We start from the raw sequence: 17012 nt of genomic DNA, 5'->3' as shown, positions 1-17012 counted from the left end.
AACCTGCTGGTATGGGTGATAGTGATATATGGGTGATAGTGATGTATGGGTGACTGTAATATTATCCCATCTATTGACTCATCCTCAAAGACTCCGTCTGCTGGTGAGATTGCAACTGATTCTCTGTAGACCTAAGCAGGCCACTTATAACCACAGTCCAATCACACTTTTGCTGTCTAAATTACTCATTTAAGCATGTCATGCATGAAAGTAATACGCTGTGCTTCCCTACACAAGCATGGCCTTACTGTGCCTCCTACATTGCACTATATTACATCCATTCTGCAACTATCAGGTAGAACAAACGATATAGTTTGTTGTTGTTAACAATATACGATCAGTTTCCTAGAGATCACTCAGACTGCAGGCAAAAGTGGCCCAAATCTGATTTTTCGGGGGTCAAGTGACCAGGTCAGACTTCTTCTAATGTAGTGTGAACACTCAAACCTTGTCCAGATCTGATTTTTTCAAATCAGATTTAGACCACTTCCATATGTGGTCCTGAATCAGACCCAGGTCTGATTTTTTTCAATGCAACCGCAGTGTAAACAAAAGCGGATTTGATGCGACTTTTACATCAATCTACATCGCAGTGTAAAGAAGGATAAACATCATTGCAGCCCAGTACCTGGTTTCCATTGGGAATTGTGGCCAAATAGTTCAGTCTTTGTTTTGTCCTTCTTTACACTTCTCTCATCTTCTCAAAGGAACTCTAGATCTCATTGTGACCATTGGGTCCTTGGTTACCCGTCTGACCAATGCCCTCGTCCCAGATTACTCAGTTAGGCTGAGCGGCCAGATCTAAGAAGACCGTTGTTCCAAACTTTTCCATTTGAGAATGATGGAGGCTACCGTGCTCTTGGGCACTTCCAATGCTGCAGAAATTTTCTTGTACTCTTCCCCACAACCCTGTCTCTCAGGTCTACGGACAATTATTTCAACCTCGTGGCTTGGTTTTCACATGACATACACCATCAACTGAGACCTTATATAAAGAGGTGGACTCCCATCAAGTTGTAGAAGCAAGGACCATTGATAGAAGTAAGTAGGATGCACCAGATCTCAATGGCAAGTGTCATAACAAAAGGTGTGAATACTTACATAAATGGAATATTTCAGTCTTTTATTTTTTAAACATTTACAAAACACTCCAAACACTTGGTTTTTATGGGGTGTTGTTGGAGTATTGTGTGTAGATTGATGAGAAAAAAATAAATAATTAAAGTCTGCAACATAACAAAATGTGGAAAAAGTGAAGCGCTGTGAATACTTATATGCCCTGTACATTGGAGCTACAAGATCATTTATTTTTGTAAAGAATGTAGGGCGTGGAATAAAATATGGTTTTGTTCAGTATGGTTGCATGGTCTTAGACTGTAACGAAGTCGCGCTTTCATCATGTACTATGATCACTGGAAGACTGGAAAACAAGAATGTCTCCACAAGCAAGCAAACTCAACCAATGAACCTACCTATAAGCTGTAAACAAGGATGGGAGGGCTGGGACAGGCCTGTCCAATGGGACTGGTTTTATTCAAGACAACTGAGAGAATACACAACCAAGCCATTCCAACAGAAGGAGTAGGCCCTACAATCAAACTGAACCCCCAAAGGAAAACGGTTCAAGCTGTCTGCTTACCACTATACCATAAGTATATGCAGTCAATTGTTTTTTTCCCCCAATAGCTTCTTAGTTTGGTATTCGGACATCAGCAGTCATACAGGAAGGAGGCTTCTCCTAAATAACGTGCAGATGCAGAAATGCTTGTTTAAGTGTGTTTATTTCCAGAGTTATAAAGGGATCAGCTCTAAAAATAATGTTTTTAAGTGAGTGCTAAGCTGATGTGCAAACCGTATTCCCCTTCACTTTGGAGTTCATTTTGAACTAGTGTATTTGGTGACAGCCTTAGTCCCCTCGGACACGGCATGCTTTGCCAGCTCTCCAGGCAAAAGCAGACGAACGGCTGTCTGCACTTCTCGGCTTGTGATGGTGGAGCGTTTGTTGTATTGGGTCAGTCGGGACGCCTCTGTGGCAATTCTCTCGAAGACATCGTTGACAAAGGAATTCATGATGCTCATTGCTCTGCTTGAGATACCAGTGTCCGGATGGACCTGCATTATAACGGGACAGTATATGAAGGGGGGAAAATGGGATATTGTTGTGCATTTCGGTTGCTATAAGCCTACTTGTAGTCCTACAATTGTTTAATTTGAAGTCAAACTTTTCCTACCTGTTTCAAAACCTTATAGATGTAAACAGCATAGGTCTCCCTCCTCTTAGATTTTCTTTTTGTTGACTTCCCACTGCTCTTGCCTCTTTTTTTGGTTGCATCATCACTCATAGTTGATGTTGCTGCTTTTTGGTAACTAACACGAGCTTATCAGATTTCTAAATAGTTTTTTTCTTTCCACTGTGGGAATTCAATTTCAACAAATGTCCCATTTAAATAGCCTAGGCCTTCTTGGTGCTAATTTGTGACGTCATTGATTAATTGAAAAGAGGCTCATGCCAATCACGCACTAATGAAAAATCGATTGGGTTGGAAAAATCCTATCATTAGGCTATACATTTTGCATAACCAAATGTCTTCGTCAAAGGCCTAGGATTGTATGTCCATTCTGAGAGGAATTGGTCTGACACACCCTTTGGCTTGGGCTATAGCCAATACACGTGATCAAAGAGGCTATTTCTTTGACAGTATAGGGTCGGCTAAGACATGTGCGCAGTAGCCTAGGCTAGTGATGTGATGTGGCCGGGCTATTATCAAAGTAGCCTAAACACGACGCTATCTAGCAATTTAGGCGTGCTCCTAGAAAGTCTGGTTTCATTTGACCACTGGATGGCGCGCTTGACTTTCAACAGAGCTCTGAAGCCAAAATCGACAAGAAGGCCCTATAATACGAAATAAAGATAGGCTATTAAATTAATAAAGTAGGAGACCTGAGGTGCGTTTCCCAAAACCACAGTTGCTAACCTGTTAGCATCTAGTTGGTTGGCAATGGGAAATTGCATTGCAACCTGATTGCAACCAACAAGTTGCTAACTTTGAGCAATTATGGTTTTGGGAAACGCGCCCCTGACCTACCCCATCTGGATTGGAACTAGGCCTACATTTCATTTTTACCAGGAAGTCGCTATAGCCAGTCAGTTATCCCTCCATTGCACACAAACATAAAAAAAAAACTTAGGTTACAGTCCTGCAATGACATTGGGTGAACTTTTTCCATGTATATCGTCAAGTAACAGGCCAATTTGATGTAGGCCTATTGTTAAATGGGCAATTTTATAAGATCTTGGTGTGGAACTCGAGCACTTTTAATGATTTCAGCCATCTATGATTTCAGCAGTAAAACAGATGTTTGCATGGGACTTATCAAGTAAAAACTTAGGGTGTGGGCTACCGTTGCTGCTGCAAGGATATTTTTTTCTGTTCATGCCTACACTATCCTTGAGAAATGTGTCCATGTTTTCCCAAATACCGACATGTGGAGTTCGTATTCCACTATTATGAATCCACTTCCAGGTTTTTAAACATCCCTATATTGCCATTGCCTGTCGGATGGACAGTGGGAACAGAAACATTATGGCTGCCAGTCTCTCCCTGACTCAGGTAACCGTGTGTCTTCATTTAATTGTAATATTTCATCAGGACATACACATTTTGTTCAAGGTTATGGTCTACTGTAAATACGACATTGTGTCGCTGTAGTAAAAACGTGCTCGGATTTCATTCTCTTCCGTTTTTATTTATGTTTTGCAAGTTGTCTCCAGGCTTGGGCTTTCAAAAGTTTCAGCCTAATCTCTGGGGTCTGCGTAAGGGCGTAGCTAGCTTGGTTTATGTCCATTTGGAAACGGACGGTTTGGAAATTGTAATTGTTTGTATATGCGGGGGTATTTTATTGTTGTTGTTTCGCATTTCAAAGCATTCAAACGTTTGGTAGTTGTAATTCAGTTTGTTTGCGTGGGTCATGTTGCACTGTCATACTCAACGCTAACCAGCTGCATATCGGGTCCGCAAGGTTAGCTGGATAGGCTAGCCAGTAATTTAGCCTCCCGTTAGTGAGATGCGACTAGAATACCAACAAATTAACGAGGTTGCTAATGCTGATAAATGACCTTATAGTGAGATACTGTGTGTGGACATACAGTGGAGAACATTATTTGCAGTAAGTCTGATTGCTATTAATGGATTTCAACACTTTAAAACTTTATGGAGTGTTCGTTTCAAACTCAGCAGGAAGTGTACGTTATCCTAAACGTAAGTTAAGACAGGCTAGCTAGCTTTGTTGCTTTCCTAGGACAATTTGAGAATTCTTTGCCATCTGCTTCTAACGTTAGTATTGTCATTAGTTGCGTATGTAATACCCTCATTACAACTAACATCGTTTAATATTGAAGTGTCCGTTGCTTTTAAGATACTTAAAGTACTCAATACAAGTTGTAAGCAAATTCCACATTGGGTATCGACAGCGTTACTAGCGTAAGTGCACCCGAACTGGCTATCCAGCTAACGCTAATTTTGCCATCTGTCTGGGCACGGCATATTGAGAAGTAAACAGTCACACAATTGAAGATCCTGCTAGCCTGTTGGAAAGTTGTCTGTCTAATCTGTTTACCAGATAAAAACGATGTCAAAGCTCATTAAAGGCAAAGCTTCTTTAAAGCTGATATAATAGCTTAAAGTTGCCTATTGAACTGAAAGTTAATTAGTAACTGCGCAGCCAATTATCCTGACACCAACAGGATTAATGAGTGTCCACAAAAGAGATTTGCACTGGCAGCGAGAGAGCTAAGGATCAAGTGGCTATGTTAAATCTCATCATACATGGTTGTTCACTTCAACATTAATGTGCGAGTTATAAATGATTCCCCCTACCCATTTCCCTAGTGCCACACTTGCTCATGGCAATTCTAAAGCCATAACCATATCCAATATTACCGCTAAATGTTTACTTTTTGGTAGGCCTATGACTACATTGTCAATCACTTCTATCCTCAGCCATTTATTCATCTAATGGTACTTAGTTGACCAAGATTTGTTCAGCTTTTCATAGTCTATTATCCCTTACAGCATATGAATAGAGGAGGAAACTATACTTTTTCAACTTAATTTTTATTTTATTTGAATGTAACTGTTTGGCTTAGCACATTTTATTTGGTTTATGTATTCAATGTGGTTTCCCTTGTCCACACTAGAGTACAGTTAGCCTACTGCATATCTTGGTAAGAGAATACTTGGCTTGTGATTTAGGAATAGCGTGTTGTGGTGGCAATAATCTAAATCAAAATGAGGAAACTGCACTCTTTGTTGTAACAAAAAACTGAGTGTTCGGCTGGGTGGTTGTTCCATGCACGCAACTGTGAGGATAATGGACTGGATCAATTTGTGTTTGGCTAATTGTTGCATACAAATCAATTTAGTCTGGTTCGGAAGTAATGTCACACTGCATTTTGGCCTAATGTATGACTCCATGGCATTGTTGGACCTTATTTGTAAAGAAAGAAATGTAACAGTGTATAATTTATTTTACAATGGGTCTGCTATTTCAGTGTTAAGAATGGCACAATTTAAAGATATCAGTTGTTCGGAATATGTAATGCAACCTACAAAATCGATCCACCCACTGGTGCTGTTTGAGATTTCCTCCCTTCAAACGGACATGTGGCTTAGAGAAAGTGATCAGTAGTCACAGGAAATGCCTCTGAGCACAAAAAAAGGGAAGGGAGGGGTGGGGTTGGGGGGCTGACTGAGTGAGCTGGTGTTTCAATCACGTTCTCCTTATGGGTGGGAGAGGGAGCGTCTGCCGGCCGGCCTGCCTGCCTGTAGCCTGTGAGCTAAAAGAGGGATATCAAGAAGGAGAAGTGTGCTAGGCATGTTGCTTCATCATACTTCTGACTGTGACCTCAGGGCCTGAGAGAGCAGCCTGGTTTACATGAAGCCATGGGGCTGCCTGACCGCCGGCTGGCCATAGTCGTTATTTATCAGCACTGTTTGGGGGTAAAAAATGGTTAGTCTGTAGGGTTGTGTCTTGAATTGTGTGCCTCCACAAAATGTTCTGTGGTGCCTGGAAGAGGATTGAAGCTAGAGTTTTATGATCTACGATCAGTTGCAATTGTTCATTTGTTTTGTTATAGTGTCATAACACAGTTTGTTTTGAGTGTGATGACCAGACAAAAGGTGAGGTCATATGCTGAGTGTTCAGATGCTGAGTGGCAGTTGTGTAGCATGAATGGAGCAAAGATGGCAGTTGTGTAGCCTGAACGGAGCAAAGATGGCAGTTGTGTAGCATGAATGGAGCAAAGATGGCAGTTGTGTAGCCTGAACGGAGCAAAGATGGCAGTTGTGTAGCATGAATGGAGCAAAGATGGCAGTTGTGTAGCCTGAACGGAGCAAAGATGGCAGTTGTGTAGCCTGAACGGAGCAAAGATGGCAGTTGTGTAGCCTGAACGGAGCAAAGATGGCAGTTGTGTAGCCTGAACGGAGCAAAGATGGCAGTTGTGTAGCCTGAACGGAGCAAAGATGGCAGTTGTGTAGCCTGAACGGAGCAAAGATGGCAGTTGTGTAGCCTGTGTTTCGGGGATCTTCTGCCAGATGCCGTAGATATGTCCTCTGGCTAGCACAGAAGGGCTGACTGGAAGTCAGTTTTGGAAACACAGTGTGTCGTGGAACAAAACACAAAGCTGCATAGTGCATACTGTAGGGTGCATGTGAATGGTTGCACATGTGTGCGTATGGGGTCTGTGTGAATGGTTGTGTGGGTGGGTGGGCTTGTCATCCAGGCTGAATGACTGATGGCTCTGCAGGATATCCTCATATCTAGGGGGAATGCAGAGGAATTGAAAGCTTTTCTCCAATAAGCATAGATAGATAGATAGATAGATAGATAGATACTTTATTGATCCCCAGGGTAAATTCAAGAATTTCTTAGTTTAAAAAAAAAAAAAACTACAAACTACATTCCCTGTATAATCTCTGGTTTCTTACCAGGGCAGCCAGTTCGTCAGTCTTGTTAGCCAGTGAGATCACGTTTCCCATCACAATCGATGGAACTGAGGGCAGGTATCTTCATTTCTTCTCCTGACGCCTCGTCTTCACTTTTACTCCCGCTCTGCAACCCCGAAAACACCACAGTTCCTCTGGGATGTTGTCGCGAACACAGCCAGCATTCCGTCGTAGTGCGATCAGCTGATTCCTTGTGTACACAAGTTTGCTGCCGCTGGAGTGTTGCAATATGTCCGTATCCATAGGATAGAATAAAAACACTCCTCAAAGTGTGTAAAAATCCAAAAAGTTGTGAAGTAAAAAGTAAGCAAAAAACGTTAAAAAAAAACAGACACAGAGCTACTTGACGTGCTGCCACTCTTGTCGGCGCCGGAACCGTTTGCTTGTCCAGGACTGAAAATAATCAAAGGCTATAAGCCTGACTAGACTGTTGCATGAAGATGATGGTGCTTCCCTGTTGGGAGATGAACAGTAAGATTAAACTTTCAAAACTTTTTGGCTTTGGATGTCTCACAATGTATGTGGAGTAAGCTAGTCATTCCATGCAGTAACATATCTTAAAGTGAACCCTATATGGACTAGAATACAACGGGGCCGAGTAATTTGTGTAGTTTGCAACTGTTTCCAAAGAAATTAAAATGTCTTTGGACCCGCAATTATTATGTAGCGTAGGCCTAATATTGAACTGACCAAAAAATGTGATTGCTGAAATGCATTCTGTTGATGGCATGTTTTTATGTAGGAAATATTGTATGTTTTTAAACAAACAGAAGTCCTAATCGTTGCAGCAAAGGCCCAGAGAGAAATTCTGAGCATAAAGTTTAAAATCTCCTTGACTCTGATTTAAACTTCCAGTCAATCAATCATGTCTGCAGTCTGTTACCATGGCCCTCACCTCTGGAACAGTATAGTGGACTGATATTTAAAGTTGACTGATATTTAGCAGACGCTGTTATCCAAAGTGACACGGACTCGCAGTGGTGGGAATGGAACCCGGTTTGACCGATTGTTAGTTGGTGACATCACCGCTGCTTCACCACGCCTAGACACAGACTGCCACAGAAGTTAAGAATGGCACAGTCATTAGCACATTTTTAAAAAGCACCTCAGGACATACCTTTTAGCATAGCCTTGTCCTAATCCCTAACATTTTTTGCATCTTAATGTTGTTTATTTATTTAAGAACAGAAGGAGACTGCACACTCTAGCAGCTCATGTGCCAATAGTTTAATCCAAAAAAACACCTATGGCCTTTCTCAAGTCTTACAACTGTTTATTTATTTATACCATGTATTTGAGTTTATTACTAGTTTTATATTACAAGGCTAAGCGGTCTTAATAATCCTACTTTGCTGTGCCTAAATGGTTTATTTATTTTGCTTCTTCTACATGTTTATTTTGTGCATTACTGTAAAGCACATTGCACTGGAAGTTTGTATTCAAGGCGCTATATAAATACTGAACCAAACAGAGCTGGAATAATGCTGCCTTGGTGTTGGTAGATAGCCTGCCAGCAATCCACTAATAGAGGCGTGTTGTGTAATGGCATGGCATCTGGCTTGATCTATAATGTGACGTTTGAGACCACTTGGAACAACTCTGAAAATTTCGCTGGAACACTTCAAGTCTGAGCTCAACATGCATATCAGAAATAAACTAGCCTACCTGTTGTTTTCGTAAACACTAAGTGATGAACTTAGTGTTGGCATCCTCTTGGAAGTTTTGCACATCTAGCCTAAAGTAGCAGTGTTCCAACTCAAGCAAAGAGGGGTGCATCATTTAGCCTTGGATACAACATATTCTCAGCCACGTCCCCATTGTGGAGCCAAAGCATGTTAAGGCCTATGGAGGTGAATCGCTTCCCCATTATCACTTCTGGGGCTTTATCATGCGTCCACAGGGATTTCTCGGGGCTATTGTCCACGCCGGGTCTCTGGCCTCACCTTCACCTTTCAGCCACCCAGAGATAACTGAGTCAGGTACCAAAACAAGTCAGACAACTAGTCGCTAATATTATGCCAAAGCCTGCATTGCTAGCAATTCACCAGAGTGGCTATCTATGACCAGAGTGGGATAATTCACACTTTTTTTATTATTATTTAGCCATCAAGGTTTCTTTTTGAGACAGTGTTTTTTATTAATATTGAATATGAATGATTAGCCATGATGCACTACTGTAAACAAAAGCTACTATCACTTAAAGACAAATCTGGATTAAAGTTGCTATATGAACTGTCTAGTTGTTTACATAACAATAGTTACATAGTAATAGTGTGGGCAGTGGTAGGGAAGTGGTTAAGGAGCTGGGCTAGGACGCAGTAGCCTGAAAAGTTGTGGGTTAAATTCCTGGCTTCCACCGTTGTGTCCTTGAGCAAGGCACTTAACCCCCGAGTTGCTCCAGGGACTATGGCCCTTGTGATATAATGGACATGATCTGAATAAATGTAAATAGATGTGATAGAGGAGTCCGCCTTGTGAAGGGTGCTTTATTTGTGTTAATATTTATTAGCTGTTAATATTCCACTGGACAAAAGGTGGCAACAGCAAACTTCTGATACAGTAGAATGCTTCAACTTCCCCCGTTTGTTTTGGATGACCGTAATATTGAGGGTGCATTGTAGGCGGGATTTAGGACAACTCACAGTGGCTATCAGCCTGGCAATGGGGAAACAAATGTTTTTGATTCGGGTGGCGTGAAGCCCCGGCCATTATCACCTGTAAGATTGAATATTGCCTTATCTCGGCCTGGCTGGCTCCATAGTGCATTTGTGGCTATTATGTCAGATTTGTGTGCTCTGACAACAGAGTAGTGTTATTTTGTTTGGGTTGGCGGCAAGGCTGTGTCACACCCCAGTCCCGCCCACACCAGCTCTCACTATAGATGCTGGAACATTCCCCGCTTTGACCAGGCTGTATAAAAAAAAAACTCTGACACCATCTGCACAGAATGGCTTTGGATGTACAAATGTGTAACGTTACTTACGGAGTGAGCAGCGCATCAGATTTCCTACAGATGTTCTTGACTCTGTTGTGTTTGTTCAGCATTGATCGTTGTCAGGCTAATGATCAGCTGTATGCTCATCATGAATCAAATGCGTGAATTAGTGTCTGAAACAAGCCCACTGAAACATTTTTTGCTGGTATTGCTAGAGAACACTTGGCCTTCATAAGCTGCTGCAGAGTCTGTCTGATAAAATCAGATTATCTTTAACATCATTTCCTTCCTTTCTTCCTACAGCTTTCGAGTGGGAACCCTGTCTATGACAAATACTATCGACAGGTAAGCTTGACATCCAGATGCGCCTCATGCCATCAGTCCAGCCGTGAGTGTGTCTGTGGCTATGCATGTGGACTCAGGGCCAGGCCACAGCACAAGCTATGTGGGCTCTCCCGAGGGTGCAATAGTGGGATAGTACCGGTAGGTGCTTCCTCTCCAGCTGCCTATTTGTCTGAAGAAGCAGCAATAGAAACCACACAGCATTAGCGCCCAGTATAAGATGGGCCTTCATGTCCTGTAACACACTCCCTGTAAGGAGAAACCAGCATGAATTAATCATGACGAGCCAACTTCCAATCCAGAGAAAAGAGAGGATGAAATCTCCCTGAAGCAGTGGGTAGCTCTGGTCAATCATTAAAGCCAATGCTTTCACCAAAGTGATTGCTTTAGTATAAGAATCTTTCCCCTTTGATGTGTGTGAATTATGAAGTCAAATGCCCCTTATCTCAACTCAGAAATCATTCCTGCACATAGGCTGTGCTTTAGGGACATATTTGTACATAGTCATACAAATATTTTATTATTTTCATTTTCCACCCATCACTGCCTATATGGTTCAGAACACAGCACGTGTATGTCACGTGTTTGGCTGGCCTTAATGTTCTGGCAGAATCCTGTGCGTGCGTGCGTGTGTGTGTGTTTGTGTGAGTGTGTGAAAGTGGATGTGTGTGTGTGGACTGATGCCAGCTCTTTCTGACCCTCTGCAGGTAGATCCGTCGGGCAGTGGACGTGTACCAGCAGCAGATGCTGCCCTCTTCCTAAAGAGATCAGGCCTGGCAGATCTTGTGCTGGGCAAGGTAAACAAACTAAAAAACAAATAAGCTTTTTTTAAGCATTACATGTATTTTGTTGGGTATCTGTTTCCTGAATTAAGAAAAAAAGAAAAGATTTGCAAATTAAAAAATAAAATCTCACAACTATGTTTTACAAAAAAACTGGATGTCTTTTGATATGTGAAGCAGTACATTGTATTTATAAATTGTACATTTAGCATTTGTTCAGAGTGCTGCCTGAACAGAAACACACATTTCTGTTACATTGCAGAAATAATTCATCAGTTTACATCTATGTTGTTGTTAATTTGCTTAGTATCTGTTTTGTATTTGTCAGATATGGGATCTGGCAGATTCAGAACGAAAAGGATGCCTTAACAAACAGGTGCTCTATGCTACTCTTCTCCTCTCCTTAGATAAGATAAGATTAGATAAAACATTATTATCAATGAGCAGAGTACAAGTACTGAGCCAGTCAAACGCATAGCAAAACAGGAGTGCAATCTAAATGACCTATTTATATTATTTACACTATTCAATGTATTCAAACATCTACTTTTATTGCTGTTGTAATGTTTATTGTTATTCTACATTGTAAATCAGTTTGGATTTACTGTAAGCATCTGCTAAGCAAACATGAGTAAAAACATTTACAAGAGCAGATAAGTTTACTCTTTAAGGGATCCTATTTCAGGCTTTTCTCTGAGTTTGTTAACGAGTTATTGATGAGGATAGCTAACGCTGGCTTTTTGTCTCCGTCCACAGCAATTCTTTGTTGCACTCCGACTAGTGGCCTGTGCCCAGAATGGGCTCGAGGTGGCACTGAAGTGTCTCAACGCAGCCGTTCCTCCCCCCAAATTTGTGAGTCGTTTCTCTTTCTCTTCCTCTTCTCTCAATCTCTCACTCTCTCACACCCTGGTTGTTTATCGTAAAGGGAACCATTGTGGCCTTATCCAGAAGTCTGAGTAACTGCAGTCGGCTTATCTGGGTTATCTGGGTGTACAGTCAGCACTTTGTCTGCTGATATTGCAGTAACTTAACTGAAGTCAACTAGAGTGTGAATCTATGGCTGGTGGTGTCTTAACTGTCTATGCAATTCATTTTCTCTCCAGCATGATACGAGTAGCCCGCTTCTGCCCGCAGGAGTGGCCATAGACGCCCCATGGGCGGTCAAGGTATGTTTGTTGTTTTTGTTTTCCTCTCCTAAAGCCCCATTTACATCAATTCGCTTGTCACCATTGGTCGTTTCACTTGGAATTGCTGAATTAACATTGCATGATCTCTTGTGGCTAGTCGCATCCAGACACGTCCAGAGCCCCAATTTGAATGCTGGGCAAAGTGCAAAGTCGGTGTATGAACAAAGTTGTCGTGCATGAACTGACGGGATCATGGGGCGTGAGGCAGCTTTTAACTGACCCACCTCTGTTTGTGCTTAGGATCTTTCTCATGCTGTTACATTTACAAATAGATTTTGCCTAGTTATTAAGCCAGCTTTTGTTAGACTTTAGACCTTGTCCCTAGTATATCCTTCCACCCTCCCATTAGTTGATTAGCAAGAATATTTTTTTTCAATGTCTTGCGTATGCTGACATGGAGTCACTTTCTTTAATATTCTCGTTATGTACAGTATGACCACTATCCTCATATAGTGTGTGTGTGTGTGTGTGTGTGTGTGTCATTCATAGGCGGACGAGAAGGTGAAATTCGATGCCATCTTCGAAAGCCTGTCGCCCGTGGGGGGCATGCTCACAGGGGATAAGGTCAAACCAGTCCTGCTCAACTCCAAGCTGCCTGTAGACGTCCTGGGCCGGGTGAGGAACCACCTAGGGAGCAAACACAGAGACCTCAACAGCAAAATATTTTAAATATTATGCCATTTTTAAAAATGCAGAAAAATGTTTAGAGTGTTCAGCAACACACACAACTTAGTGAGGGATCCCAGTAGCTGTCAACTGACCTGCAGAAACACTTCTGGCCCATACCAAACATGAATGAAGCATGAGGGTCATAACTGACCATTGCATTGATCCAATTATGGTAGGATGTCTTCAGTGAATGTAGTAAAATATACTACATCAGATGGTGGGTATTCTGAGACATGGATACTCTACCAGTCGAGTCCTCTGTCACATGGCCAGACAGGAATAGCCAAGATACAGTAAGTGTGCGTGTGGTGCATGTGTCTGTGAGATCCACTGGGTGGGAGTATTGTCAGACTGTACATCAGCACGTTCAGTACGCAGAGTCAGAGAACATCTGTAGTCTAAGGAGGGTCCTTGGACTAGGTAATCAGAGGGACTTAACATTGATGATCAGTACCTACATATGGTTGACACAAATCTTTCTCTCTCTTTTTCTTTCTCTCCCTCTTTCTTTCCCTTTCTCTTTCTCTGTCTCTTTCTCTCTTTCTCTTTCACTCTTTCTTTCTTTCTCTCTCTCTCTCTCTCTCCCTCTCCCTCCCTGTATGTATGTATTTACATGGCAGGTGTGGGAGTTAAGCGACATTGACAGAGATGGCATGCTCGACAGAGATGAATTTGCTGTGGTAAGTGGCCCTGAATCTGTTTATGGTAGTGTAATCCTTCCTAATGACTCTCCTTATGATGTTCAGATAACGGCAACAGTGTCACCTTGAATAATTCACCACATTGGCATTGACTGGTTGAGGTACTGTAAGGAGACTAACTCCATGAACTGCAAATGTTGCAGTCGCTACCCCAGAACTGCGGGGAACACAGTTTGCCGACAGTACAGGCACTTCGCAGTTTAAACACAATACACTAGTGTCACGTTCCACTGTCTAGGGGTTTTGTGGGACATGAGCAAAAGATAGGAGACGGCCAAAAACTACTGCGGAGGATCAATGCAAAAATATTTATTTACAAAAAACATAAGAAAAAGTATTATAGAACAAAAACTAAGGCTGCAACAAAAGTCCAAAACGAAAGACCTCGAGCACAGGCCCAGGCAATCCCCAGCCTTTTCCTGGACTCTCACTCCGAGAGCAGGCAGGAGCGACGGAGACAAAACTGCTGGAACGCGTGGCTTGCGCGAAGCAGCGGAGCGGCGTAGCGTGGCATGGCCGCGGCAAACCCAACCAAAATCCCGAAAGCGAACGAGCTCCCGGATGACGTCAGCCGGCACCTTTTATAGGCCGGCCCAGCAATTAAGCCCCCTGCTAGACTGTCTGAAACACAACAAAACATACACAGGACAGACCAAAGCAAACAAACACTAATAAAATATACAGGGACGTAACACTAGTTAAACACAATCTTAGCCTCAAGAATAGAGTATGCCATGACCTGTTAAATTAAAAAGCCACTGCCGGTTGCTTTTAGAAGACAAGAGGCTGTAAATCAGAGCTCCAAAAGTGCACAATAAAATGTGACACTGAATTGTCACTGAATGTGACATTGTAATTTCTACATTCTTTATCAAAGTATTTATTAGTAATACAGTGGAAATCAGTGGAAATTAGTAGTGTGAATATTTGGTTAGCATGTTGATTTACGGTGTGTGCCCCTACATTTTCTCTCGCCCCTAAAATGTTCAGTTGGGGGCCACTGTGCTCCTATAAAAGAAGTTAGTCTGGAGCCCTGACCCAAACACAACAGATGGGCAGTGACGTGCAGCCAGACTTAACTGCCAGAGAGCATCCTTCAGAGGAGCCTTTGAAGACTTCCGTCCTCCCCATCTGAATGTGCTTATTTGCCATCAATATTTTAAATTGACATCCTCCTCTTTCTGGCCATCCTCGAGGCTAATGGATTCTTGTCTTGTTCTTGATGGTTGTTGTCTCGCTCTCTGGAGTTTTGTCAGTATAAATAAACTGGCGTGTAATGACTTGAATGGAGGCTGTCTGGAGCTGTTAGTACGCCGATTGATTAACTGCCTCCAGCTAGGGCTGAGAGTGCGACTGTTTCCTGAAGGTTAAAGTCATAGGTCCGGTATAGTCCTGATGTCTGTGTCCCGCGCACGCAGCCTGTGACCAGAATTGCATCATCAACACCGTATGCGCGGGGTATCGTGTTCCTCCCAACAATTGAGACTGCACGTCGAAGATGTATGTCAGTCAAATGTGCACGGAGCATTCCACTTCCTTTAAGACGCAGCTCAGTTCAGGGAGATTGAGTTCCTCCCAGGTCTAAAAATGCTCGCAGTAACCACATCATTGATTAGTGTTAGAGCGTCAAGGCATCAGTGCATTAGTGTAAGCAAAAAGGGGACATTTAATTTGATACTATTTCAGTAGTTGGTGTGCAGAGGTCTTGTGCTGCCACTTTACTTTACAGATTGGTTATAAGAGGGTAGTTTCATGGCAATAAATAGGTCGAATCAACACAAGTTCATAACAACCCACAAATTACTTAACAGTTTCTAAGTTGTTTTTAAGCAATAATCCACCCAGTGCTACTGATCAAGTTCTCTAGCGTTGCTGATAACAAATAATGGAATTGCACTACAGAGTTTGTTCATGCCTATCTCTGTGTGTGTGTGTGTGTGTGTGTGTGTGTTCGTGTTCTCTCTGCTGCAGGCCATGTACCTGGTCTACAGAGCTCTGGAGAAGGAGACAGTGCCCATGTCTCTGCCCCCTGCCTTGGTGCCCCTATCAAAGCGGAAGAAATCCACCACCCCCCCAGTTATGCCCTTACTGCCCTCACCGCCCTCCCTGAAGGAGCCCCGTGCGCCCCCGCCTGCCCCCGCCAAAACACTGCCCCCTCCTGCCAAAACAATAACGGCGCCTCAGGTCTGCACTTGTGCCGAATACCTATAATACTACAAACATCATGGCTAACAATGCTACTAATATACTTAATATTGATATTAGTAACTTTACTGATCCTCAGTACTTACTAGTGATGATGGAGAGCTGGGCAGTCTGCTCTACAACATTTCTGTCTGTGTACCATACAGTGCTGTTATTGTTGGGGTGTGTGGGGGAGCAGTGGTTAGCGATGTCGCTAGGTCGAATGTTGCAAGATCCTAAGTTCACTTTGGATAAATGTGGCTGCATCTAATGATGGAGATGTCTGTTGATGGTGAGGCTTGGTTAAGACGTGTGTGTGTGTGTGTGTCTGTGTGTGTCTGTGTGTGTCTGTGTGTGTCTGTGTGTGTCTGTGTGTGTGTTTCTTTGTTGTCTCTGCAGTGGGTGGTGTCCCTGGCAGACAAAGCGAAGTATGACGAGCTGTTCAGTAAAACGGACAGTGACATGGATGGCCTGGTGTCTGGCCCTGAGGTCAGGGACATCTTCCTCCGTACAGGGCTTCCCTCCGCTACACTGGCACGCATCTGGTGGGTCTGATGATAATCATGTAGTGTAAAGGCTTTACTAAAAAAAGTTTATTCAGTTAACGTTAATGCTACTATATATATTTGTAAACGACAGTTTGGTCTGGGCAAACTATTTATTTATTTATTTATTTATTTATTGATTGATTGATTTATTGATTGATTGATTGATTGTATTAAGATGACCTGAGGGGTATTTCACAAAGGCAGAATTAAGACATCCAAGATAAGTGATAAAGCGAAGTTTGACATAGCGTTGTCTGGTCATCTTAGCTCAACTCGTTTCACTAATGCCAATTCAGGATGAGTAGGAGCGACTATGTCAAGCCAGGTGTAAGTAATTCAGGATGTGTGCGCGTTCTCGTTTCTGCTCCAAAGTGCCCACGGTTGGAATAAAAAAGACGAGGAAAATAGCGTCATTCACACAAAGTGAACAACCGATTTTGATATAGACTAACACTGAAGTAAAGTTATCCTTTTTGGAATGGGGAATCATGGCTATTTCTGTAAAACAGCAGAAGTAGGCGTGGTAGACCAACTGAGTGCAAATTTACGTATGCACCCACGTGTGAGTGCTTCTTTATCTCGGCACGCAACATCATTAAGAAGGCGCTTGCCACTGCAAAGATGCACATAGTATGATATACCTTAATATTATAGTTGAAA

General features: G+C 42.5%; 2 protein-coding genes across 4 annotated transcripts in view; one reads left to right on the top strand and one right to left on the bottom strand.

Moving 5' to 3' along the window:
* Positions 1 to 1875: 1875 nt before the first annotated feature.
* On the bottom strand, positions 1876 to 2342 carry h2bk1 (H2B.K variant histone 1). The gene is made up of 2 exons (XM_076276398.1): positions 2232 to 2342; positions 1876 to 2112 (listed from the first exon to the last, which is right to left on the bottom strand). The coding sequence occupies exons 1-2, from the start codon at positions 2340 to 2342 to the stop codon at positions 1876 to 1878; spliced, it is 348 nt and encodes a 115-aa protein (XP_076132513.1).
* A 1200-nt stretch (positions 2343 to 3542) lies between these two features.
* The window catches only part of eps15 (epidermal growth factor receptor pathway substrate 15), a 45873-nt gene continuing 32403 nt past the window's right edge, over positions 3543 to 17012 (top strand). For all 3 annotated transcript variants that reach the window (XM_076278005.1, XM_076278004.1, XM_076278003.1), the window contains exons 1-10: positions 3543 to 3611; positions 10243 to 10284; positions 10989 to 11078; positions 11392 to 11439; positions 11820 to 11915; positions 12167 to 12229; positions 12740 to 12865; positions 13540 to 13599; positions 15592 to 15804; positions 16204 to 16349. In XM_076278005.1, coding sequence (XP_076134120.1) covers positions 3561 to 3611; positions 10243 to 10284; positions 10989 to 11078; positions 11392 to 11439; positions 11820 to 11915; positions 12167 to 12229; positions 12740 to 12865; positions 13540 to 13599; positions 15592 to 15804; positions 16204 to 16349 — 935 coding nt within the window. In that variant the 5' untranslated portion in view covers positions 3543 to 3560. The remainder of the gene's footprint in view (positions 3612 to 10242; positions 10285 to 10988; positions 11079 to 11391; positions 11440 to 11819; positions 11916 to 12166; positions 12230 to 12739; positions 12866 to 13539; positions 13600 to 15591; positions 15805 to 16203; positions 16350 to 17012) is intronic.

The sequence above is a fragment of the Alosa pseudoharengus genome, unplaced genomic scaffold (genome assembly GCF_046254945.1).
Source record: "Alosa pseudoharengus isolate Yale_2024_CS ecotype anadromous, Long Island Sound unplaced genomic scaffold, YU_APseudo_1.1 YU_APseudo_1.1_scf_11, whole genome shotgun sequence".
NCBI classification, from domain to species: domain Eukaryota; kingdom Metazoa; phylum Chordata; class Actinopteri; order Clupeiformes; family Clupeidae; genus Alosa; species Alosa pseudoharengus.
The sequence above is the reverse complement of the archived record's forward strand: the minus strand, read 5'-3'. Positions and strand labels throughout refer to the sequence as shown.

What these genes read in the sequence shown, in the direction of transcription:
- h2bk1 (XM_076276398.1), bottom strand. Translation starts at nt 2,342, where the DNA reads ATGAGTGATGATGCAACCAAAAAAAGAGGCAAGAGCAGTGGGAAGTCA. An exon ending in TCTATAAGGTTTTGAAACAG is followed by an intron (nt 2,113 to 2,231) that starts GTAGGAAAAGTT and finishes GTTATAATGCAG; the next exon opens with GTCCATCCGGACACTGGTAT.